Source organism: Pyrgilauda ruficollis, unplaced genomic scaffold, assembly GCF_017590135.1.
Source record: "Pyrgilauda ruficollis isolate IOZ18807 unplaced genomic scaffold, ASM1759013v1 scaffold6, whole genome shotgun sequence".
Taxonomy (NCBI): domain Eukaryota; kingdom Metazoa; phylum Chordata; class Aves; order Passeriformes; family Passeridae; genus Pyrgilauda; species Pyrgilauda ruficollis.
This window is the reverse complement of record NW_024527710.1, coordinates 3,216,505-3,242,115: the sequence shown is the minus strand read 5'-3', so window position 1 is coordinate 3,242,115 and position 25,611 is coordinate 3,216,505. Positions and strand designations below refer to the sequence as shown.

At 37.3% G+C, this 25,611-nt stretch overlaps 1 protein-coding gene across 1 annotated transcript; it reads left to right on the top strand.

Annotated features, from left to right (window-relative positions):
• Positions 1 to 264: 264 nt before the first annotated feature.
• On the top strand, positions 265 to 21,211 carry BRDT (bromodomain testis associated). Its single transcript, XM_041483261.1, has 19 exons — positions 265 to 456; positions 2,573 to 2,710; positions 3,444 to 3,573; positions 4,386 to 4,558; positions 5,661 to 6,032; positions 7,016 to 7,144; positions 7,314 to 7,499; positions 8,725 to 8,912; positions 8,987 to 9,276; positions 9,360 to 9,473; positions 11,034 to 11,156; positions 12,032 to 12,102; positions 13,303 to 13,465; positions 14,200 to 14,312; positions 15,612 to 15,753; positions 17,495 to 17,568; positions 18,812 to 19,029; positions 20,259 to 20,418; positions 21,143 to 21,211. The coding sequence occupies exons 1-19, from the start codon at positions 265 to 267 to the stop codon at positions 21,209 to 21,211; spliced, it is 3,045 nt and encodes a 1,014-aa protein (XP_041339195.1).
• The last annotated feature ends 4,400 nt before the right edge of the window (positions 21,212 to 25,611 follow it).

The window sequence follows — 25,611 nt, the reverse complement described above, 5'->3', positions numbered from 1 at the left end:
AAAAGCAGGCTATCAGATTTTTTTAGAAGAAAGCTAGTATGCATCCCTAGACTCTAGGTATGTCCAAATATGCACTTTAAAACCAATGTCTTTCTTAGAACACAGAGCTATGCCTGTCATTACAGTATGGATGTTCTACAAACACAAGTGAACAGGTAAGCAGCATTAAATCTAGGTATCTTCACTGAAAACTTCTGTTTTGTTCCCTTCAGGTTAAATGTGTAATGATCTTTGAACAAGTGGATATATAAAAACTCGCTCAAGATGTCTGCTCAAAGCCAGCACTGTGCCATTATTATGAACCCTCCTCCACCAGAGTACATAAATAACAAAAGTAGTGGATGTCAAACAAACCAACTGCAGTACTTACAGAGGGTGGTCATGAGAGCCATGTGGAGACACAACTTTTCCTGGCCATTTCACCAACCTGTAGATGCAGCAGCACTGAATCTGCCTGTAAGAACCATTTTGGAGCTGGAGTATCAATATGTAAATTATGTCAATTAATGTTAAAAAGGTTTTTTTCTAATGAAACAGATTATATGGAAGACTATTTGCTATTGAACTGCTGTCATTAATCCAAGTCTACAAGAAAAGTGTTTTCTTTCTAGAGAAATGTTGCATTTTTGCTCATTTTTCTGATCTGAAACTAGTAAATCAGTGTTTCTAAGGGATAATAATAATGCTTTAACAGGCCTCTTAGAGTTTCTGTACATTGGTGTTCAGACTTGTCTTCTGGTTTAGACATATTTATTAACACTGCATATGATAAGTTGGTTCTTTTTTTTTTGCCTTTGAGTATTTTTTTGAATATTAGGCAGCCTTAATGTCAAATACTTTATGATGGAAAATCAGATCTGACTGACTCTGAAGTAAACAGGCAAATCTGGAACCATTTTGTTGCAGAGAAGTTATTACAACTATAATATTTGTCAATTTCAAATCATTTTGTTCTGAAGTTTCTAGAGGAAATACATGTCCCTGCAGAAACAGGGAAATAAAAAAGCTATGGTTCTCGTCATACCATAGTGGAAGAACATCTTTCTATGAAATAGAAGATATAATGCTTAAATTAGTTTTCTGTTCTGCTGTGTGCATGTTATTTATGCAACAACTTAATTGCGACAAAATAGATTACTATAATGTCTTGTGAAACATAGTTTTTATCCAGATATTTTTAGACTCTAGTTTTGGATGTTTTTCAGTCAAATGAAAACATAAGTGATTGGCACAATGGTATTTCAGATTACCTGTAAGATACTGCTCTTGGTAGATAAGTAGAAAGGTCTTAAATAAAACCATTCCTTGGATTATTTTATTTTTTCCACCTCCAACAGCTTAAGCATCAATATTTATTTCTCACAAATTTGCAAGACTAATTCTACTAACTCACTGGTTCTGTTTAGAGTAGACAAAAGCATTTATGTGTGGCTGTTTCTTGTGATAAACTTATTTGGCCAGTTTGTACCAAAGCACAGTCAAAGTACTATCTCTCTGTGTCTTTTCTTACCCTTTTTCCTTCTTGGGAAGAGCTGTCAGTTAAGGTTAAGGAGCATTCCATCAGAGTTGTGGCAACATTTGCAGCTGGCTTCAGGCCAGTTCTGCCTCTCTGGATTTCTAAGGCAGCCTCTTGACTTCTCAGAGCATGTGTTAGTTCAACCATTGCACAGTAACAAGCAAACGTCTGGCTCCATGGCAAAGACAATAAAAGTATTTGCCCCCTTTGCATTTCTCCTCCAAATGTTAGAAGATACAGAATGGACAATATTTAATTATTAGTTGCATTTTTGTTTTGATAAATTAAATAGCCTGCACTCTGATGTATTTAGCTCTTCTATTTCACAAAAAATGCTGTTAGGATAGCTTTAGAACACTCCAGAAGTAGTAGTTACTTTGTACAATTACCATGTATATGTTACAATGTATATGTGAACTTAGCGGGGATATTTCCATTCCAATTTCTTAAATGCATAGTCAGGGAAACGCCCCATGGTCTTACTTGCAAGGTTTTAGGTCTGCTACTAAAATAATCCTGACAGTTCCCATTCCAGCTGCCTTTCAGTCATATTGCCGCTTCTTCACTAGGCCAACCCCAAGAGGAGAGCCAATATAGCCAGGGATAAAGTATTTCAACAGCAATTGTGAAAACTTGGCAGCTTCTTTTTGTTAGTGATTGAGACTTTGTTGAAGTTTGGCTTCTTTTTCCTCTGTTCTGTAAACTGGAGTGCTGCTTTGTGTAAATGGCTTTGAGACAGCAAATGAGAAGTGCATATACTTTTAATAAGTACTGCTATCAGTAGAGCTCTGGAATCTGTTGAAATAAATACTCTTTGGGGCTTCGAATGGTATATGTTACATGAAAGAACAAGGACAAAATATAAGGTGACGATTTCCTGAATGCCTACATTTTTGGTACCTATGACTATAGGGGAAGCTTTTCCTTTAAGTAAAATACTGCTTCTAATATAATGCAATTCTCTCTTGCAATTTACCTTTCATAACTAAATGTGTAAAATGTATAAAAATCTTCATGTCCTAATATGTTTGGTGACTTATTCTTTCAATACCACAGGATTATTACACTATCATAAAAAAACCGATGGACTTAGGCACCATAAAAAAGCGACTGGAACACAACTACTACACAAAAGCTGCAGAATGTATTGAGGACTTTAAAACTATGTTCTGGAACTGCTACATGTACAACAAGGTATGTGGAACACCAACTCTTAGCAGTAACTGGTTCTACTGAATGATTCAAACAAGTATAAAACAAGCACATGGTTATTAGAACACCCAGTAAGTTGGTTGACATTTCCATGGTTTTTTTGAAACTATTTTCTCTGAAGTGTTGGGGAGGTTTTTTATCTAGGATTGACTGAGGACATATAAGTGAAGTCTTGCTTACTGTTCCAACAACTGAGTGCATAGCTTTTTCTGCACAAGGACTCCACATCCAAAATCTCTGGGGTTTAGCTGCAGAGCTCATGAAGAGCAAGCACTATGTCACTGTGTACAAGTCCAAGGCTAGCAACCCTGAGCCATGCTCTGTTCCTTCAGCAAGTTCAACCTAAAGAAGTATGAGCATCTCCCTGTGCTTGGGTATTTGTTGGCTGTGTCTTGCTATCTCTGAGCTTCAACAGTTTCTTCAGAACACAGGGGTAATAAAGGAGTTGCAGATCTGCCCCCTTTGGTTTTTGCTGTAGAAGCATGCAGAGATAAAGGAGAATTTTTCAATGGGACAGTAAGAGAGAGTATTTCAATGGTGACATAATTTGCTTTAAAGTGAGTTGCAGGAGCAGGGATGGCAATGATTTCTAGACCTCTGGTAGTGGTGGCTTTTATTAATCTCTCGGGGCAGGCCTCTAGCCTGGTTGTTTTATGAGCTAGCTCCCATTACTGCAGCCTCTCCTTTACTGAATGGTATTGACCACATTTTGCAGCCAGGTGATGACATTGTGTTCATGGCTGAAGAACTAGAAAAAGTGTTTATGCAGAAAATAGCCCATATGCCACCAGAAGAAAAACCAGTGAGTCTCAATAAAGGAAAGAGAAAAGGCAAGAAGACAGAAGGTAAGGCCTGTATTATATGCTGATTTTATAATATATTAAGCAAGCAGAACTGAAAACAGGAAATCTTATTTGTCACAACTCAACCCAGGAACAGTTTGGGTGTTCTCTACTCTTTCCAGAACAATCAGACAAATTACAATAATGCTATAAGGCTTTTGAACTTTTTTTTTTTAAATTAAAAAAGTTCCTTTTTTTAGAAAAGGAACTGAATTCCAATTCAGACACTGTCATGCTGCTCAGCATTGTGTTATATAAACTAATAGGTGTGGGAAGTAAACAGAGTAACAGCTGAAAAAGACATGAATAATCTAATCAGTCAAACCAAACACTGAAAAACATTGGTCTAAACTGTTCTCAGATCTTGGTAGTGGAAATCTGTAATACTGCTAAGCAATATATGCAGGTATTAACTATGCTTAGAAAACATGAACCTACATGATGCAGTCTGCACTCTTTGCTGCTTGGTCTTTGTTTTTGTAGAAAACAACTTGATACTTTCCCTGGCAAGAACATTTTTACAATATACAGAGTACAGTATGATGCCTCTTTAATCTTTGGTCTGAAGTTAACCCACGCTTTCTTGAAGCCAAGTAAGGTGTAACTTGGCATGATATTCTAGCTGAAGCACTAATGGTGCGAGTAGAGGAGGATACCAATGTTGCTGTGAGTAACAAATGCTCTGGTTTGCATTTATTTGTGGCATTCCTGTATAGACGAGTGGTTGTGTTGACAGCTGGTCAATTTGACAATGAAAGAAATTAACTGCAACGTTAGGACTTAACTTCTAAAATTTCTTGTATTAAAATAACCAGAAACATGGCAGCCCAACCCTGGGATTTCAAATGAACAAAGCACAAATGAGAAGCAAGCTGAAAGCAGTGAGCAGCCTCCAGTGATGACTCAAGAGCGACAGCAGGTTACACTGGCTCCTTTGTGTGCAGCTCAGCTCACTGCTTTAATGCCAGCTGCAGTGTCTATAAGAAAAGTAAGTTTCCTCAAATAACTTTCAGAAAGAAATATATTGAAATTTCTCCTTCAGGCACTTATGGCAAAAGCGTAGGAGCCATGCTTATTGCTGTTATGTTTTTGAAACTTTTGTTATAATAGAAGATCATAAGAGATCTCTATTAAATCTTCTATGTCTTTGCTAAATACCTGGGCCAGTACTAATTCTAGAAGCTAAACAGAAACTGGGATGATTGCTTGGCAAATCTTTTTCTTATAAACATGGTTTTAAAATGTTGCTCCCAAAGAAAAAAAAATTAAGTTGAAGATGATCATTCTTGAAGTGTATTACTATATATACTTCTGCAGGCTTCACCTTCAGGATAATTGTTTTCAAACTACTAAAATAAAGCTCGAAGTTCTATTTAATAATTTCTCACGATTTTTTATGTAAATAAAATACTTGTTTCTTCAAAATTAGCATGTTTGCTTAAACACTGTGTAACCAGCCTGGGAGGTGTTTGTAGCTCACAAAGCAAATTCTTGTTACTTCAATCGGAGTTGTATGTGAACATCTGAAAAACTCCTGTATTGACTTAATTTTGGTTTTCTCTTCCAATGAGGAATAGACACTTTTGCCAATCTCTCCTAGAGTGTATGTTTACACTTCACTCATATGAAGTCTGAACACTGATGACAAAGCATGCATTGTATGGCTTCCAAACCAAATACTACACAAGTTAAAGAAAAACAGAGATAAACCATGTATATAAGGCCCTCAACCAGGCCTAAAATGAATTGCAGTAATTTTCCCCCTTGCTGTGGCTGTCAACTTGCAGGTAATTTCATAACCTGCCAGCTTCCTGGAATCTTCACAAATGGCTAAAATCTGACCACAGCCTGGCCTGCAGTATATCTACTTCCTTCCTTTACATCTAAGATGAAGCTTGGTGTGCTAGTCTTGTAATACCTTGTAGGTTTTTAGTCTAAGCTTGTGGAATTGCTGCATTCTGCTCTGACTTCAATAGCTGTAAAAGTTCTGACACTTTTTTTGAGCTACACACACACACAAAAGAATAATCTAAAACTGACCATTCTCTTACTGTTCTGGACACTTGTATATTTTTTTTTTCTTTTCTTAGGCAAAAAAAGGTGTAAAAAGGAAGGCTGACACTACAACTCCTACTACTTCAATAGTCACAGCAAGTGGTGAATCTTCTGCAATGTTCAATGAAAGAAAAGCTGTTAAAGCGTGTAGAGGTGAAAATGAATGTATGGTAACAAATAAGCTTCCGAAGAGATCCTTTTCAGATTCTCAACAGCCACCTGGAATTATTAAAAAGATTCAGTTGTCAGGACAACTAAAACATTGTAATGCCATACTTAAAGAAATGTTTTCAAAGAAACATGCAGCGTATGCGTGGCCTTTCATAAAACCTGTAGATACAGCATCTTTCTCCACTGGTGGGAACCAAGCCATTGCCAAATGTCCTACAGACCTAGCAACCATTAAAGTAAGTATGTTTCTGGGGAAATTAGGCTATTCGTGTAATTAAAAGGTTTTAAATGTGTTAGCTGAAAAGGTGTCATGAAAGCTGCTTCTCCTATGAGGCCTAGAAGCCAGATACATTTCTGTTTCTCAAACTTAGCCAAAGTCACTGAAGAAAGTATTTTGAGTCTTGTTGTGACACATAGTGGCTAATCTACCTAACTGCTGAAAAAGCAAATATAAGTAGTGAGGGAATTATGATCTCCATGAAGCCCTTCCAAGCATGCCACATGTTAAATATCTGTCTGGACACACAGTGCTGTTGTTAATATCCTATAAAACAAAATGAAATTCAGTCAACTGCTCCTTTTCCCTCAATTTCAATGTTCTTGGTGAAGTGCCCTAGAACTTCTACACTGGATGTTTACATGACACATTTCATATTTTTAGTGGAAAGCAACCATTCTAGATGGAGATATGTGGACAGCTCTCTGTGGATGCTGAGTGTATTTGTATGGGGTAAAGTATTTAGTCCAGTTAAGCTCCACTTTTTTGGGGAATGATAGCTTACTGAATTAATTTGAAAGCTGACTTGCACAATACAAAGGTTATTTCCTGGTTTCTAGTCCATTACTTTGACTCCAGCTATTATGGAATAAGCTTTGTGTAAATAACATGCATAGAATCAAAAATAGATGCTGAGTTCAGAACCAAATAAAACCACCCAAAAATTATTGTCTTGACCAAGTGCTGAAACTAGTACTACAAAGTCCTTTCAGCAATTACAATTAAATCTGTTTAAAAGAGGAAAAAAAAAATCTCTGACTTTGTTAAAGAGACAATGTTGAAATGAGACGCAGGTATTTCCATAACGTTTTTATAATATTTACTGTCTTGATATAGACTAAACCTGAATATATATGTTAAAAATTCTTGTTCCTCCTTTCTTTCTACTACTTCATGGTGATACTGTCTACTAAGTGTGCCTTTAATTTTCTTTTCCTTTAGAAGAAAATGGATAACTTTGAATATAATGATATACAAGAATTTGCTACAGATGTTAGATTAATGTTTGTGAACTGCTACAAACATAATTCTTCAGACCATGAAATAGTTGCTATGGCAAGAAAACTTCAGGTGAGTTATCTTTTAAGTCAGACTTGAAAAAGAATAGTTCATCTCATGCCCTGATGTAGAATCTACTAATATTACTGAACTACTGTGTTGCTGTGTAGTTCTGCAATAGTAGCTGCATAAAGCTTTCAGAAATCTGAAAAATATGCTGTTCCCAAACCTAACTCTTCAGGATGTTTTTGAAATGCACTTTGCTAAAATTCCTGATGAACCTGTTGTGAGTAATCATCTGCCACAGCCTGTGAGAGAAATGACAGAAGCTTATTCCAGAGAAAGCAGTAATAACTCTTCAGAAGAAAAATCATCTGAAGACTCTGAAGAGGAGAGAAAAGTGAACCTCAAAAAGCTTCAGGAGCAAGTAAGCATTAGTGCTTGATGTGTGTGACTTAAGATCTCTCTGGTAATGCCACTTCCAATGGTCTATTCCAAGGCTTAGTAACAAAATCAGTTTTTAAAAGATTCTATTAACTTGTATTTTAATATAGAACTTTATTTTGGAAGCGCTGCCAAATGTTAAGTGAATAGTGTCTCAACAAATACAAAGTGAGCAGTAGTTCTACTCTTGCCTACCACTTCTTCAGAGGAATCTCAAACTTCTTAAAAAATAAAACCATGTTCCTGTGGCATGAGAGCCTCCAGGCACTTCACATGCAGCTTAGTTGCATATTCTTCCAACAGGGTCATTTCTTTCATGTGGTCAAAAAGCATTGTTCTTACTCTGTCTCTTTTGAGCTATACAAAAGCAAGTCATTAATTTCTTCTTCAGAAAGCTCAGTATGAGAGAGAAAAGAAGGTATCTCATGGTAACTAGTGAAGCAAAACCATGCTTCATATTAGGAGTGGGATGGCTGTTGCTTCTGCTTGAACATAACTTTTTAACCTGTTGCTGCTGTATCTATAAACTCTGGGGAAAATTAGCATTTCTTCTGTTAGTGAAATGAGGGACAGTTTTCAGTCCTTGTCAGATTAGCATCATCAATTTATTAATATAGGCAGAAGGATGAACACAAGTGTACAAGCCAGCCTTTACAGTAGTGAGATATTTGTGATTTCTAATCTCATCCTCTGACCATCTTCTAATTCCTGAGGCTTAAACAAAGCTGTGTTAAGCTCCTCTCTGAAACTCTTAGTATGTCTCAACTAGCCACTTTATATTGCAAAATAAGATGCATTAACCCAGTCCCACTTGCCTAATTTAGCAATGCTGTAGAAATATAACCTAATAAGGTATTTATGTGCATCCCAAATTCGTGAAATTAGAGAGGCTGTTGGAAACCACTACAGTATTTTTTTTCTTTTTTTGGGGGGGTGGGGAGGTGTGTTTGTGTTTTCCTGACAGAATGCTGTCAGAAATATCTGCATGAAATAAACAGTCCTATGTCTTCTAGATGCATAATCTGTGACTGAGATACAATATAGTAAAATGTTTGGAAAATAAATCTCATTTGGAAAAGAGACATCCTATTAATATACATTCAGCTGCCACTAATTTTCTGTGATCAGGACCAGTTTATTGTTCCTCCTACATTGCCCAAGGTTATCAACATTCTGTGGTGTTTTTTTTTACTTTTTGGTTTTGATAGCTTACAGCTCTTCACCAGCAGTTGTGGGTTTTGACCAAAGCATGCTTATCTAGACCAGGAAAGAAAAAAGGGAAGGCTAAAAGAGAGAAAAGAAAGAACAAGGAAAAAGCTGAAATTAAAAGCTTGATTCAAAAGAAGAAAAATCTGAAATACATGAAGAAATCTAAGAGAAAGCTGTCTTTAAACATGTAAGTGTGGGGAGCTTGTGTGGGTGTCAAATTATTTTAAACTGCTGTTACTGCAGTGTACTTTTTTCCTGCAGTCAATCAAAGAGAACCATGCAGCAGGTCTTGTTGGCACATAAGTCAGAAGACGAAGGTGGTGCCAAACCTATGAATTATGATGAAAAACGACAGTTGAGTTTGGACATAAATAAACTCCCTGGAGATAAGCTTGGGAAAGTAGTCCATATAATACAGTCAAGAGAACCTGAACTGAGGAACTCTAACCCTGATGAGATAGAAATAGACTTTGAAACTTTAAATGCTTCAACACTCAGAGAACTAGAGAGATACGTAGCAACCTGTTTAAGGAAGAAACAAAGAAAGCATGGTATGTAGCATAAATGATGTTTTAAAAACCCATTAGATTTGCTTTCTGGTTTGCTTTCATGTTGACTTCTGTTTCACATGCAGCTAAAAACCCAACAAAGTCAAAAGAAGAACTTAATTTTGAGAGGAAACAAGAGTTAGAGAAGAGACTACTGGATGTCAATGGTCAACTAAACCCAAAGAAGGAGAGCTTCAAGAGTAATGTGGCTGTTACTTTTATTCATTTGCAATGGGAATAGCTTAAAGTGGAATTCTTCCCTTGGGCTTTAGTCCTGTTAGGTATCTGGAGACTTTCTCCTCACAATAGGTGAGGTCTTAAGCTTCCCACTGCTAGTCTCAAGATTTTTTCTATGCTGAGTGAGCTGGAGTCACAGCAGCAAATTTCGTCAATTACTTGTCCTGTCTAAAGCAGCTTCCTTATTCCTGCACCTAATACTTTATTACAGGTAAAGATAGTAACAGTTTCAGAAATTAAGGGACACTGAAAAATTCCCTTATTCCAATATATGAAAACATGGTGGGGTGTGGAGGGTTACACAGTTTATTTGTTTGCAATTCATTTTCTCTGATTTAGAGACACAAGAATAACCAGTTACATGGCAGTTAACTGGTTACATGGCAGTGTCACTAATGCTGTTATGCTAACAAAACTTGTATAGCAGTGACAGGTGTGCTGTCACACACACACTTCTTATCTTAGACTTAAGAAAGTGTCCTAGGAGAAGAATTCAGTTTTTCAGGCAATAATGCATTTCAAGATCAAAGCCAGAAATTCAGTGCATACTTGAGCTGTACACTTACTGGTGGTTCTCATCAGGGGCTGAGAATGGATCAATGCAGCTGATGCTGCTATTATAAGTCAAGCTGTTCCTCATTAAAATAGTGAGTGCTGTTATTGCCCTCCACTGGATATCTATTTAGCTCCTATGTAAAATCAGCTGACATGATAGAAGCAGCTCTGGAAGACACAGGGACATTTGTATCCAGCATTAGCTCAGTCAAGTCTTCCTGTCTGGTATGCATAATGGCTTGAAAATATCCTACAAAGAAAATCTTAAAGAAGCAGCTGAAATCAATTATCAACTGTATGTTGTGAGGAGAGAGAAGAAGCTGACTAGGAAATCTTTACAACTGGTATTTGGCTTGTTTACAAGAGCTAAATCCGGACTTGTGTCCAGGGAAACAGGTATCCATGTAACTTCTCATTTTCGAAACCTCCACAGAGAAAAAACTTTGAAAAAGGCTTGACTCCAAAATCATTATAAGCTGAGTTAAATCAGCCCTGCAGATGCAAAATAGTCAGATGGTAGGGAGGTGGCAAAAGATGGCAATTTGGGAGTGCATATGGCTAGGGAAGGAAGAGCTGGCTGTAGATAAAGAACTCTGCAGGCAAGTCTGGCAGCAGCAACGTGCACACAAACAGGCTCTTGACCACAGGAAAGCTTATGGGGGAAAATTGCTTGAATTGTGTCTTAAGTCTACTGTTTTAATCTACTTCAGAATTTTAAATTGTGTGATTACAGCTTCTCCTTGGGTATTTTGTTCACTCAAATAGCTTGCTGCTGGTAAATCCCACTCCTCTCCTCCCTAGAGGGAGGTCTTTGTTTTCAAGTCTACTGCTAAATGGACAGTAGACAAGGAAGTGAAATAAAATGAACTCTTACATGGGAGAATAGACCTAACTAGGTTGATCATAGTCTTGTATAGGAAGAATGCTCCATTGCAGGTTGTTCTGAATTCTTTCTTTTTCTCCTGCAGTTGAAAAGAATGCTGAGTCAAGTACTGGGCCAAGTAGACTGAGTGACAGCAGCAGCAGCTCCTCAGATTCTGGCAGCAGCACTAGCAGTGATTCTAGCTCCTCAGATAGCAGTGACTCTGAATCAGGTTAGAAAGCTTATTTTTGTGTTTGTGTAGGCAAAATATCTTCTCTCTTAGCATCTACTGTTCCACATGCTTACCAAGGATTTCAGTTATCTTTGGTTTGGTTCACTCCGTTTTGAAGGCTCAATTCCAATGCTATGAAATGAATGCCTTAATACTGTGATCCCAGGTAACACAAAACAACCAAACCCCCCACAACATCCATTCAACTTACCAGTGAAAATCTACAGGGACCAAACTAAGCTAGCAAAAGGTCTTTGTATCTAACCTGGACACTTGACTATAGGGCTATAACTTACTCTTGTAGCTTTGATTCCTTTTTGAAAGTGTGCTTCACTTTATTTTCATCTTCTGGTCTGCAGCATGAAGGGTGACCTGAGCAACAAAAGTGCCTACAGCATTAATTGTAGAGGCAAAGTCCACCCTGGTGCTTGAAATGTTTCAAGTTTGTTTAAAGGATATTACAGCACCAGAACACTGAATGATGTTTCTCTGTACACGGAAGTCTTTAGTTTTCTAGGACAGAATATATCTGCCAAACTGGAGGTCTACAGTGTAGATCTCCATATGAGGTATAAGGTGAAGACGAATGCTCAACCCTCTGCCGTGGTGGGGGGGAGCAAACATAGTGAATCAATGGCAATGCAGACTTTGATCCTGCAGAAATCTGTGGTCTCTTTTTATATCTGGGAGAAGTTCTCTAACTGCATCAACCTCAAGTCAAAGTATTCAAGATAAGAATGTTCCTTTCACTGTGAGGTTGACTCTAGGTACAACTGCAGCTCACACCTTCTATGTGTGAATAATGAAACATATGTGAATGACTGATTTGGGTTTTTTCCATCCCCCTTTTTCTGCCTACCTCACTGTATTTACGGTTACAGAAACCTGTTCAAAACAGACTCGAACCAGGCAGAACTGTCCAGCTTCTATGGAAAAATCTAAGGTAAATCTGGCTAGAATGAATATAATAATTTTGCCCTAAGGAATAACGAAGTTATTATACAACTAACTTTGTTCAAGTTATTTTTTAACATACAATGGTAATAGAAGTGATGCAACTTCATCAGGAGATAATGAATATGGCTTGAATGCTATTTGTTCTGTAGGACTGATTGATATGGAGTGTCCCATGAGCTGTTTTTAAAAATAGTTTATGCATCTGTATAGGAACAGATATATTGGGAGGCTTTTATCTTTTATTATCATTGTGGTGATTGTGTTTGATGAAGAAGGGCAGAATGCTCCACATATCCCACCCACCCCCAAAAAGGGCAAATAATCTCCAAATTGATCTCTGAGTATAGAATTGACCTAACAAAGAGTGTAATTTTTTAAAATCTATTAATAACCTCACTCCTACGCCTGAAAATAAATACATTGTACAATGTGCCACTTATTTTCAGGATACTTTAATGTTGCTTACTGTTATGGTATTATTAGAACCAACAGCAGTTTTATCTAGAAACAATTCTTAATGCCTCTTAGATTGAGTTGCTCTATTCCTGTATTACATAGTGGGTGTTATTTCTTGTCAAGGTTAGCTGCCTTTAAGAATTTCCCTTGAAGCTAACAGAGACAGAGACCTTGAATTTCAAAGAAAAATCACAGCCAAACCTTCATTCTTCTTGCAATAGACTGACTTTCCCTTAAAATACAGAAAACTAGGCTGCAAATTTATTATTCAGCTGCTCCTTCTGCATCTTCATAAGCAAAGATTCAGGGAAGGAATTATGCAATACCCTCTTTTTGCTTAAGAGTTTCAGCCTCTGCAGTGGCAGAATGACAGCAATAAACTTGAGAAAACAGGATCCAGGAAATGAGCTTCAGCTTGGTCAGTTGTAACAGCCCCTTACTGACCTTCTGAGTAGCAACAAACATCGTACTTGAAATCCTCACATTACATTTTGTTCTCAGGGGTTTTCTGTATCTGTCAGACCAAGGCAGTGAGTGCACTTTACCTCATTGCTTTTTGTCATCTAAATGCTTAGAAAATGATGGATCAGTATCACAATACAAGGGGTACTGAATCTCACAAACAGTGGAAATGGGTAGTGGTGGGAAAAGAGGATCAAACAGCTATTAAAAAAATTCAACTGTATTAACTACTGCAGTCTCTTTATAGAGAATACCATTTTGTTTGCAGAGGACATCCTGCAATGCTGTTCTGCAAGCACAGCCCTCCTCTCTTACTAGCAGCCTGCAAAATCATGGATCATCTGAACTGCAGGAGCAACCTCCCAATGTACTGCAAATGCTTCAGTGTAGATCACTTAATCCATCAGAACAAAATGCTCAGACTCTCTCAGGTAATACCTTTATGCCTACATTTCACTGCTGAGAAAAGAAAGGCTGTCAGGATGCCTGCACTGGCAAACAAGCTTATCTTGGAATTTTGAAGGTTAGCAAGTGGACAACTGAAAAAGTTCTTGCAGGGTACGGATTACCAAAGAGCATGATGTAAATTAAAGCATGGGGGGACTGAGGATTGGCTGGGGGTTTCAGATTACTGGGACACTGGGCAACGTAGTATTAAAAACAGGAGGTGTTCATGCTTTCTTCCAATGAGATGGAAAAGGATACCTTAATGAACCTTAAAGGAGTTACAGGAAGCATTGAACACCTCAAGGCAGGATTAGATGATTAAACCAATGCCCACTACCCAAGTTCATGTCTGAAATGCCTACTTGCTGAATGTAAGGCTTGGTGCCACAGGTCCTCTGAGCTGAGTGCTGTTGTCTAGACACATCAAATACATGAAGTTGCTTAGGCACTTGATCCAAAGAGCTATTTTCCCTCTCTCATTTAAAAAAGTTTAATAATGTTAGACACTTCTGAGATTTTGGTAGAAGGCAACATGAACTGGTTGCTGATTAACTGAGAAATCAATTAAAAACTAATTAAAAATAACTCTTAAATCATGTGGCTAGAATACATATCTCAATACTGAGTTACTCCACACATCTAAACAGTGACCTAATTTTGAGACGTAGGACCGCATTTTGCATGATAGGGGGAAAATCACACCCTACTTCTTTCTCAGGTAAAATCTCAGCTGTACCTGCTCTGCATGATGCTCCAGACCAGCAAACTCCTCAGAGCACTCCAAAGACAAATGAGTCTTCTCTCACCCACACCAGAAATGTTTTTCCAGAGGTGAATATGTACTTCTCGCCAATGAATTAATTTGAAACAGCATCTGTAAAGCATGTTCTTACCCTTTAAATAAGATGTAATATAATACTTCATGCTTGAATTTGATGTGATGAAGGCCATTTAAGGTTTACAACAAAAGTTTTCTGAAACTCCAATAATAAAGTGACGCTTATCCTTTAACAGGGTATTACTTCATTGCCTATTGGCCGTAACACAAAAGGAAAGTTTGGCTCATCGTGTTTACAGTGTACTATAAAGCTTATTTTATTTCTTTTCAGGGCTATAGCTTGAACTTAAGTAACCCTTGCACACTTAACAGGTTAAAAGTCCACCCTGTAAACCAAAAGCTTTACAAAAGAGGCAGATTATAATGTGTTTTGGTTTTGTAGAAATATCAATTTCAAAAAACTCAGCGATACTGAGGGTCTGAAGGCCCTTTCCCTACTGGGAAAGTGTGTTGCTTTTCATACCTTTTCCTAAAGCTGTGGAAACTGAGGCTTTCAGGGTCTAGATGAGGTTGTAATATATTTAATGACTGCTGAGTTCTGTCTTAATATGTTCTTGGAGAGTATCCTGGTTAGAAGGGCCTCTGTGGAGCAAAGGAAGTTATTGATGTTACTGCAGCATGATCACTTCCATCCTGTGATGATTAATAATCTTTCTGAACATGGCTGAAAATTTAGTTGCTTTAATCAGGCTGTAATAGCTTTATTTTTGGCAATGGATAGAAACTGCCTCTTGAATCTATGAGCACAAGAATGTGTCCTGCAAGTAAGGATGAAAAGCAGCTCACCCTTTCCTATTGGTGTCCACTGTCCAAGGTAGCAGGTAATGCAAATTATGACTCAGGTTTGTGCAGCACTGTCCTTACTTCAAGGGATTACTACACAGAGTAATCTTGCACAGAGAAAAAATACCACTGCACTGAAGAGCACAGTCACCCTTTGCCCTGCTCCACAAGCAAGAGTGCAGCAACTGCCTTTATGACAACTTTATTCTGCTGTTCAGTGTTAAGGGTTAAAGATCTTGTATCAGTTTCTCATGCACTTACCCACTCCATCACTTGGGATTGCTGAGCTGTGCATATTCTAAATCCGAAGTCTTGATTTATGAACTTGCTTTGTTTACCATAATATGAATGAAATCTATTTCTTCCTTGGTGTTTATAGAAGCTAGAGCTGCAAGAATTTACTGCTCTAAGCTTCTAAACCTTTAATCCTGATGCTGTATAATAAGAATCTTCATATGCTAAACACAAATAATATAAAGAAGTATTTTGAAGTCTAGCTTCTCTTCCAGGTGTCCAACACCATTTTCCAAGTTGACAGTGCTGACCGGAGTAAACAAGCTGAGCAAACAAGACATCTAGACAAATCAAATAAACTTCAAAACAAGAACAGCATGAGAATGGCTGATTTTATATCCATAAGTCAAGAACAAAGTATGTAATGTCATAATAAAAACTTGTAGCCATTATCAGGGGTGCAAAGTTAAAAATGCACATGAAACTGGTTTAAAGAAATCTCATGCTGAATACCTTTTATATTAATGTAAGTTTGCAGGATAATGGTTGGATATGCAGTTTTCCCTTGCTCTTCCTTTTTTTATTTGCTGCTTAAAAACAAACAAAAAAAAAAAAAAAGTGAAATTAAACTGATGTTTGGTTCTTGTTCTGTGTTAAAACATATAAAGAAAATTACTTTTTGATTTAAGAATTTAGCTTTCAGAATGTAGTACTAGGGATGATACATAACCCAGTCTTCCAAGAAGTCTGAGAACTGATGCTTCAATCTGTTGAACTTCACTGGCTTTTGAAGTGTCTTCTGCTGAAGCTTCATGGACCTCTTTTCCCAGGGCACTTCGTGTGTATTTTGAGTTATTATCTTTGGCTCCTGGTGACAAGGATCTGACAGCCAATCAATGTCAAAGAGACTTTCACTATGGAATAAACTTGCAATTATTACAAGAGCACTGACCCTCTGAAAGCTGCATTCTGTACTTCATACATATTTCAAACTGAAGAATTGACTGAACATCCGTGCTTTTTGTGTCCAGCATTACCAGACACAATTGTTTTGTTTCTCCTCTACTCTTTTTCCTCTAGAACACATTTATAGGGAGGGAAGAAGCTTCTGAAAACTTGATGAAATTAGAAGGCAGAGCCTATTCACTGATGAGTCCTTATTTTGGCAAAGAATAAAGCCAACTAGTTGCAGTGTATTAAAGCAATTCTAAAAATGGAGATTTAATTCTCCATGAATTTCTATTAATTTTAGGGTCTCAACACACCAAGCCATACGTCTACTGTCCCCTTTTGCTTAGACTTGCAGCAGCTGGAATTGGTACATGGCCTCAGCTAAGGATTTTTGCTTACAAAGTTTTGTGGCTGTGAGGTCTTTCTGAAAACCCCTTTAATGACACACTGGCTGAGGGTTTGATACTTTGAATCCAGCATTCTGGATTCAGGCATTCAAAAACTCATATTTTACGTAATTTTTTTAAAGTGTCAGCATATTACCTGAAGTTTTTTATTAAGCATTTACTTAAATAAAGAAACATCTCAAACTGCAGTAGAGGGTTACTGCTGAATGAGATAAAATGTGTTGTTTATCTCTACTTTGGAAATAGTGTTTGGGGATTTTTTTCCTCTCAATAAAGAAGTAACAGCATGAAGTATTTGTATATCTGTAGGCTACTGGAAATGGGAGGACTAGCCCTTGATGGCTGACCTATCTGCTTTTTAAAAAAAAGTAAATAGGGATGAGAGCTTTAGGTGACATGAGTTTGCATGATCAGGTACTCCTAAAGCTGGAATCAAAAGGAAAGAGGGCTGGGTGGGAAGGGGGAGGAAGTAAGTGGCTAAGTGCTGTGTTGAGCCTTCCTGACCAACCCTTTAAAGCATTCTGCTGGGACCTCTCCTATAATTAACCAGGAATTAATTTCTCATCTATAGTTGAGCTAGCTATGCTTTTTCCTGCCCAAAAGTGGAGAGAAGTGGTCCAGTTCAACTTAAGCTTAGAAAATGTTTGGGAGAATTTCTGTCATTCTGAACCAAATAATAAAGTGCACTGTAAGCTTTTAAGTCAATTCCTTGAAATACTAAAGTTTTATCATTTAAATTTGAGAAAGAATAGTCTATAAAATCAACATGATCAAAAAGTCTTTTTTCATTCTTCCATCAGGTCATTGTACACCCAATGATAAATCTAATGATAAAAACATACTAGAGCCAATGTCTGAACTTCTTCCAAGAAAGGTAAGTGATGCTCAAGTTCTATTTGAGAAGAGGCTGAATGTATTTACTAGGTTGAATAACTCCCTGACCTACGATCTTCTCTAAAAATCTGTTCTTTTACAACTAGAATATTTAGTGTACAATAGGCCTTTGTCATTGTTATAATCTGTACAGATTTATCTCATTTTTAGAGCTAAAACCAAACAAACTACTCTCTTCATTGCAGAAGGTAAGGCATGTAAGATACGTACACACACACACATACAAATATACATTAAATATGCCTATGTTGCCTTATTAAAATATGGCTTGTTTCATCTAGTTTTAATATTTAAACAAGGAACTTGTGTGTTTCTTGATCTAGTTCTGCTATCCAAGTTATTAGTGTGCTTTCCCTTACTGATCCAGTAAAAAAATAAGAGTAGTGTAGAATATAGTCTTGGTGCTATTGGAAAACCTGTTTTGAAATGAGACAAAGCAGTTGTGATGACTAAAGATATTTATGACAGTTGAGAAAAATCTTTCCTAGCATACAGTAAATCATCTTAATTGGAAGGTCAGAGGTATTTTCTTATCTACAAAATTGTTCTCTTGTAATCAGCTAATTGAAAACATTAATTCAAAATTACTAATATTATCACGTCAACCTCTGGACATAAAAAGTTTTCTATATCATCTGTTGAACTAAAATGTTTCTAGGATTTTTCTTTAGGCACTTAGGTTTCAGGAAGCTGTTAACTAACATGTTGAATTCAATTCCAAAAATATGTATTTCCTTCATCAGCACATGCTTCTACTAGAAGCAGGATTTCTTAAGAATGCTGTTTTTATTCTGATTTATGCTATGAAAAAAAAGCCCCAGAGGAACAAAAAAAACCCCCACAAGCCTAATATAAAACTATTGTTGTGTAAGGATTGCATATAGAAATTAGATGGATGTTCTCTGTATTAAAACCTTGTCAATGGACCTTGTGTAAACTCAGCCTTGTGAATTCATGTTTTCTGAAATGGTAGACTAAAATAGTCAGAATAGCTACAAATGCTAACAGTTGTTGGCATATTGCCAAAGACTCTCAAAATTGATGAGAAAGCACATTAAAATCTGCTCAGATTGCTGTATATGCACTAATATCCTGCCAAAGATGGAGATATTTCCTACAGGCCTAGTCAAAAACATTGTGCTAATGTAAGAGCTAAGCAGGTAAAGTAGTTGCAGAGTATTTTTTTTTCCTCTTCTGTGTTTTCCTTTTTCTGATAACTTCAGGATACAGCATTGAAGACTATAGATTCCTGGGTAAGCCTGTGTAAAATGATGAAGGTTCCAGCTCCAATAAAAGCATCTGCTGAGAGTTTCAATCAGTTCAGGGATGCAGTATTAAAGAGGAGTGGGCAAGTGCAGGAGTCAAAAAGGTCTCTTGTGCAAGCTGAGATGGAGCTGCAAAATCTTCCACAAGAAAACAAAATATTTGTAACCACTTCTGTGTAAGTATTATTCTGGTTTTTGCCTGTATGATACTGGGAAGCTTAGTTATTCAGGAATAAGGGTTTTCGGTTAGGTATTTGCCACATGTCAGATGAAAACGGGGAGCAGTACCATGCTAAGCAACACGGCACATTCAAAATGCACAGAGCAGCTTTCTCTTCAAATCAGTATTATTTCAGCAGTCTGAGAAACTTCCCAGGAATTTCTTTCTTTGTTGTTCTGTTAGTTTGCTTCTGGATTATTTTTTTTTTCCCCTGGATGGAGGGGAGTTTGGGTTTTTTTGGGTACTAAGGTGACAGGTTTTGGTCCCCTGGAGCACTCATGATCAGAGTTCACATTTGTCCTATTTATACCTATAGCCAGGAATGTCCTCATCTTAGTGTTCTCCTAAGGGGATACAGGATAGTCCAGTCTTTGAGAGCATATTGTTAACATTGCTATACAGGGGTTCCAGTGTATGTACCACTTCATACAGCAGAATTCTTTGCATTGCTGTAGAAAAGCACCTTCAATAAGCCCCTGCTTCCCTAGCTGTTGCAGCTCCTGTTTCAGGCAGTGCCTTGAGGTCTGTGGCCATGCTGAGTGGGATAAATGACTGCCTACTAATTACTGCATTGCAGTAATATCCTGGAGTTTGTTTGCCACCTTTCAGAGACTGTTAGTAATATTCCCCTCTCCAGTAGTCTCATTTTTTCCCCTTGCCTGTTTCACCCTGTGAAAGATAAATCTCAGCTGGTTCCTAAATTCTCCTGCATTTGCCCATTGCTAGTTGTATTAGAATAAGTCAATTGTTTAGATTGTTTTATTTTAATACTCACAGCATTTGAGAAACTTGAGAGTATACTCCTGGTTCAGAAATTAGTGAAATCTACCTCAAATAACTAATTGAAGAGGAAGAAGGTAGAAAAAAACAATCACAGGCCAAGAAAGTAACAGAAAATAAAGAATTTCAAAGCAAGTGTATGTAAATGTTGTGCAGTATATCTATAAATCCCACATGCATACAGATTAGAAATGGGACACAGGAAACATGAACCTACTACAGCCCAACAATTGTGTGCACATAACTCTTGTGAAGGGAAATCACTATGAAACAATGTGAAAGAGACCCACACTTTAAGTGCTGGGCACTGATTTAAATTATTTGCAGAATTCTATCAGGTTGTTGTGGGAGAAAAAAAAAAAAAAAACTTTTATCCTATACTGATTTCTTCTCCCGTCTTTAAAGGGGCCATGAAAGCACAGGATCGGATGCCATGGCAGTGACAGACTGTGAGCTTGAAAAAGAAATACATGAGAGTAAACTGCCTGAAGCTCAACAGTGTATTCTTGATCAAGACCGTAACTTGGCTAGAAAAATGGAACAAGAACGCAGGAGGAAGGAAGCAGTAAGTTTCTGACTCTTTCTATATTTTTTCTTTTCAGCTTTATTAGACAGTAAACAAATATTACATCATGTCCTTATTTCAAATGATCTGAATGATTGAAAACAACAAACTATACTACCTGAAGAGTTAGTGCAGAAAATGCAATAGGAAACTCAAAGTATGTCTTCAAGTGACATCATATGAAAGTTATCTGCTTGGTCCTAGTACTCCCGTAAGCTTAGAATAATTGTGTGGTAAAATTAAATTCTGAAGAGGAGTTCCTACCCTCTAAATAATTTCAAACCTTGAGTGTTGCAAGCTGTCCATCCTACTTAATGTGTTCCATGTCAACAAAAGTGCTAGTCATAATGTTCTGGTGTGAAATACCAGGCCTGAGCCATTTTAAAACTAACTGGTTTTATTGGTGACAGTAATGAATGTTTTCTAATTGCTACCTTTTTTAGATTAAACATTTTTTTAAAAATCATAGTGTTGTACAATGGAATGTAAGTACCAGTGTGAGACCATGCTGGAGTCAGGTAAGTTCAACTGAAGCTTTCATCCTTCAGCTCTTTTCTGAGGGCTTCAGCAACATGCACACTCAAACTTAGAGTCATAATAGAGAAGACATACATTTTTTGAGAAGATGCTTTATAGTTTTCTCTTAAATCATTAAGTATTTGACCTGCATAGTATCCATTAATGTCTGACTGCTCTAAAAAGACACTTGTTTGCTTTCTTGCAGACAGCTTGGATAATTGATGTGAATCTGCAGAGAGATATTATGGCATCTTTCGAAGAATATCTTGAGTGAAAGCAGTAGTTTATATAGAATTTAACTTCAAATTACTAACAGCAGCAGAGTTTTGTACTAGTTAGGATCTTAAATATTAAGACTACTTTAAAGATCTTCTCTAAAATGCTTAGTATTAAAAGCTTGTTCACTAATACTTGAAGTGTCACAAGATTTATTTCTTTTCACTGCTTTTTTATAATGTGTAATCTGTTCTGCTACACAGTGGAATGGAGTTATTCATTTGATTACAGTTTCATCTGTTGTGTATATCCGTTATTACAAAAAATCACTTTACTGTGACACACCTGTACAAAATCTGGGCTGACAAATAGATCTCACTAGAAGTGATACTGTCTGGGGGGGCGGGGGGAGAGGTGTAACATCACTTGTAATCAATCACAAAAAAGGCTTCCATAAACTCTTTCATTTCATCAGTAAATCTTATCTACTTGCAAGTATTTTAAGGCCCAGATGTGTTTAATGTATTTTATGTTAACATAACATTTAGCTAAGGATGCAAACATGTTTGCCACATAGTTCTAGTTCTTCTCAGGAACAAATTATGGCAAACTGGCTTCAGTTTGAAAGATTTTCTGATTGATGCAAGATATTATTAGTGTCAAAGAAGTGTCTGGTAGAAACCAGAATGTAAAAACCACACATTCTTGTTGATTATATATGGTACGGGAAATAAATACGGGACAAACAAAACATTGTTTTATGGTATTAGCAAAACACAATGTGTATTAAGAAATGCTGGGTGGAAGGGGCCCCCTTCAGACAATCTAGTTTAGTAGTCTCCAACCCTTTTTGTCATGTACCCCATCATTTAAATATTTAAGCACGGACCCCAAGACATGTATATTTATTAATTTATGAATTATATACAATGTTCCACTGTACTAGTATATTTTTTACATTACATTATAATATTTTAAAATTCTGTTTTATTCTTAACCCTGCTTATTTATTATTTTATTTTGTAATTTTTAAAATTGTATTCAATATTTTATTCCCGCACTCCACTTTGGAGTCTACTGATCTCATTGAGCCTCCCACTCAAAACTCTGAGAGCTTCAATTTGTCAAGTTCTTGGATGAAAAGCAAAGGTAACACTGCCAGTTGTGCTGAGATTCTGCCACAGGCAACCAAACTAAGTAACCTAAGTGAACAAAACTTTCTACGAATAACTGAATTTTCAGAGAAGACAGTAAATTGCTTCTAAATTCAAAAATGCCAGCTAAAGCATGCCCAAATGGTAGCCTGGTCATTCAGGGAGCAGGCTGATGAGTTAGTGCTAATTCCAATATATTTATTCAATATAGTCATAGATATTCAAATTCTGCCATTGCTGGAATGGTAATATTTCATTCAATAGCACAAAGAGTGTGTGTGACAAACACTCAGATTGGGCTAGCACCCTGTGAAATGTCCAGGGATGTCCTGGCCTGGAGGCATGTTCAAGTGTACGCTGTTTGGGAGATTTGAGGACCTGGCTAGGACAGGGATTTAGGATGAAAGATGGGTTGTAATGTGAAGTGGTGCTGTTAGGATGACTTTCATATCCACACCAAAAGTGACCTGCCTTCATTTGTAGTTACACATTGTTATGAATTATTTGTCCTGCAATAAAATGCTGCAGTTCACATCCAGGACTCTCTACCTTGCTGTCACTTGGATATACTTTTTCTCTGGGTTAATGCAAGCTCAAGATCTCTTGCTTTGGAAATATGAGGGACAGAGGGGGATGGATAAGAATTCCTTCTGAGCATTTCATCCATTGGATACAGCTATATGCACATTGCTGGTATGAACTGGTGCTTTTGTCCCTTCAAAAACTAATTCCAGCTTCCATGACTCTTATACTGTCACAACAGCTTTAAGTCACAATGTCAGCTCTGCTAATGTTAATCTGATAAACCCTTTATTTGCAGCCTCCAAGGTACTTGGAGAGGATAATCAGTTCCTGTCCCCAGACAGAAGGCTGAATCCAGAGGTAAGGGAGATGGCCTCCAAATGTGAGTAACAAGCCTCTAAGGACTGTTTGCCCAAAGCCATGAACATGCTCAAAGACGCAGAAATGCCACTTGGGTACAAGTTCTGTTACACCATTCATTTACCTTTATCATTTGTGGAAACAGCTGCTTTAATGTGTCACTTGCATACTTGTGTCTATGGTAGTAGATAGTATCTACATATGAATGAAAGGTAAGATAGTTATTAGCTTTCAGAAGTTCCTCTGTCACTAATAAATGGAATAGGGTAAATTTCTTACTATCAACTATGAGTTGGTCAGGCTGGAGGCAGAGGCAAAATCAGTGATGTGCAAAGTTGTCCTCTTTTGTATCTCAGAGAACCAGGATTAGTTGAGCTGACAGAAGATAAACAGGCAGATGGCACCTTATGGAAGGCAAAGCACACTGTCAAAGCACGTAAGACCATCTGCCCTGGGGTTGGTTTTGTTTGGCACCCATTACAACAATAATTTAGAGCAGAAGATGAGAAAATCAAAATGTAAAGAAGACAGAAAAATAATTGTTGGGGCTCTCAATTTTTCTTATTCATATGACAGATAGAAGATTCTAAGCTTTCTTGTGCAAAATCCTGGAAAACATGTGGAAGGTATTTGCCTCATACAAACACATTTGCTACACATATGTGGACAGTGTGGTCCTAGAGTACAAAGTAAGTGTTCCTAAATAATAGAGGAATTCTACAGCTTCCTTAGAAAACAGGACAGCTAAGGCAGCACAGGTGGTGCCCAGAAATCCTGCATTAGGGTGTGCAGCAATTGCATTGTGCAAACACTGCTCAGAACTGCTAGATCACCAGCACTACCTTCTTCCCAGCTCTGATGCCAGATCCACATCCACTACCTCAAGATGGCATAACTAAACTCTGTAGCCAAAAGGTTTGTATAACTTAGAAGTTTAACATAACTATTGAGGTAGTTAGTGATGTATAACATAAAAACAGACTTGGTTCTATTCTTGTGAAAAAAATTGCTCTGCTTCTTTCTTTGTACAAGAACTACTGTGTTGCTTGGCAAAATGCCTTTGTATAATAAGGCACATCATGGTTCCATCTTTATTCCTTCTTGTATTCTAGATAACTACAGGAATTTTCTGATTGCCCTGCCTAAATCTTTCATCAACCTTTCTTTGAAGGCAAGTGAAAGCTTGTGGTCAGTTTCAGGATTTCAAATGTGTTTTCCAATTTTTCTTAGGGGATGTTTTACAATAATTAATTCTGATTACTGGTTTATTAAGAAATTTGATGGCTACCATGATGTAAACAACCACATTGGTTGTATTGCTCCTGCCAAACTTCCTGATTTATCTAACTGGGTCATTGGTTTACTGAGGTGCACTTCAGGAAAAATTCTGCTGCTGCTTAGTCTGATATTGAGAAGTTGCAAAGGCTTCTTCCCTACAAGAAAGGTCATTAGCACCAAGTCTGATGCATAAGAAATTAGCTGTATGCTAATCCTAGGGTTGGCGGCGTGAGTAATCTGAGCACAAAGGGAAAGCTCAGGCTCAGTACGTGTGATTCATGCAATCCTACTGGAGTCTGCAGAGGTCGGTGTCTGAACTGAATCATCTGCATCTGATGTTCCTTCTCTTCTTGCCCAAGAGAATGAGGAAGCCTTAAACAGCCCTGCACCTCTCTCCCCAGCAGACTGATAAAGCTCCTGACCTCACGTTTGTAAGGCTTGTGTTCAGACAAGGAGCAGGGACCATGAACAGTGTTATTCAGCATTGGCAGCTGGTGTTGGTTGCTGATATTTCATTTGTGTTATCTGTAACAGCAAGCTTGGCAGATTTTTACAGCTACAAAAAATGCTATCTTTAGTAATAGAAAATAAATTCATATTAGGGCTTAAATTTGTTTAAACTTTTACATTTATAAACATGCAGTTACAGCCCATTCTTCATAACATTCCTTTCTGCTGCTTTAGTTCATTTTATTTGATTTTTCTAAAAAAGGAAAAATTTTGACCTTATTGAAACCAGCATTAATTCTGTCACTGCCTTCAATGGGCCTAGGATTCAACATGAGTGTCTATATTTGTAAGTCTGAATTTAGAACAAGTAGGAGAAAGCATTTGGTATGTTACAGACAAAAGTCATCTACAAGCTGTGTTCCATGCATAGTGAAAAATTATATATATTCTGTCTGCATGCATGCTTATCCAATTTTTTTAAAACTAACTCATTGAATCACACATCTTAGAGTTAACAGATGGATAGTGTCTTTGTACCAGCTTCTATTTGCACTGCTGGACAGAGCAAAAACATTTCTCAGAATTTAAGTTCTAATCCTACAGACTCATCTGGACCAAGAACAAATTTTGTTTTTCATAGAATTTGGCAACCCTGCACTCTTCAAATGGGAAGAAGCTGCATGGAGGCCCACAT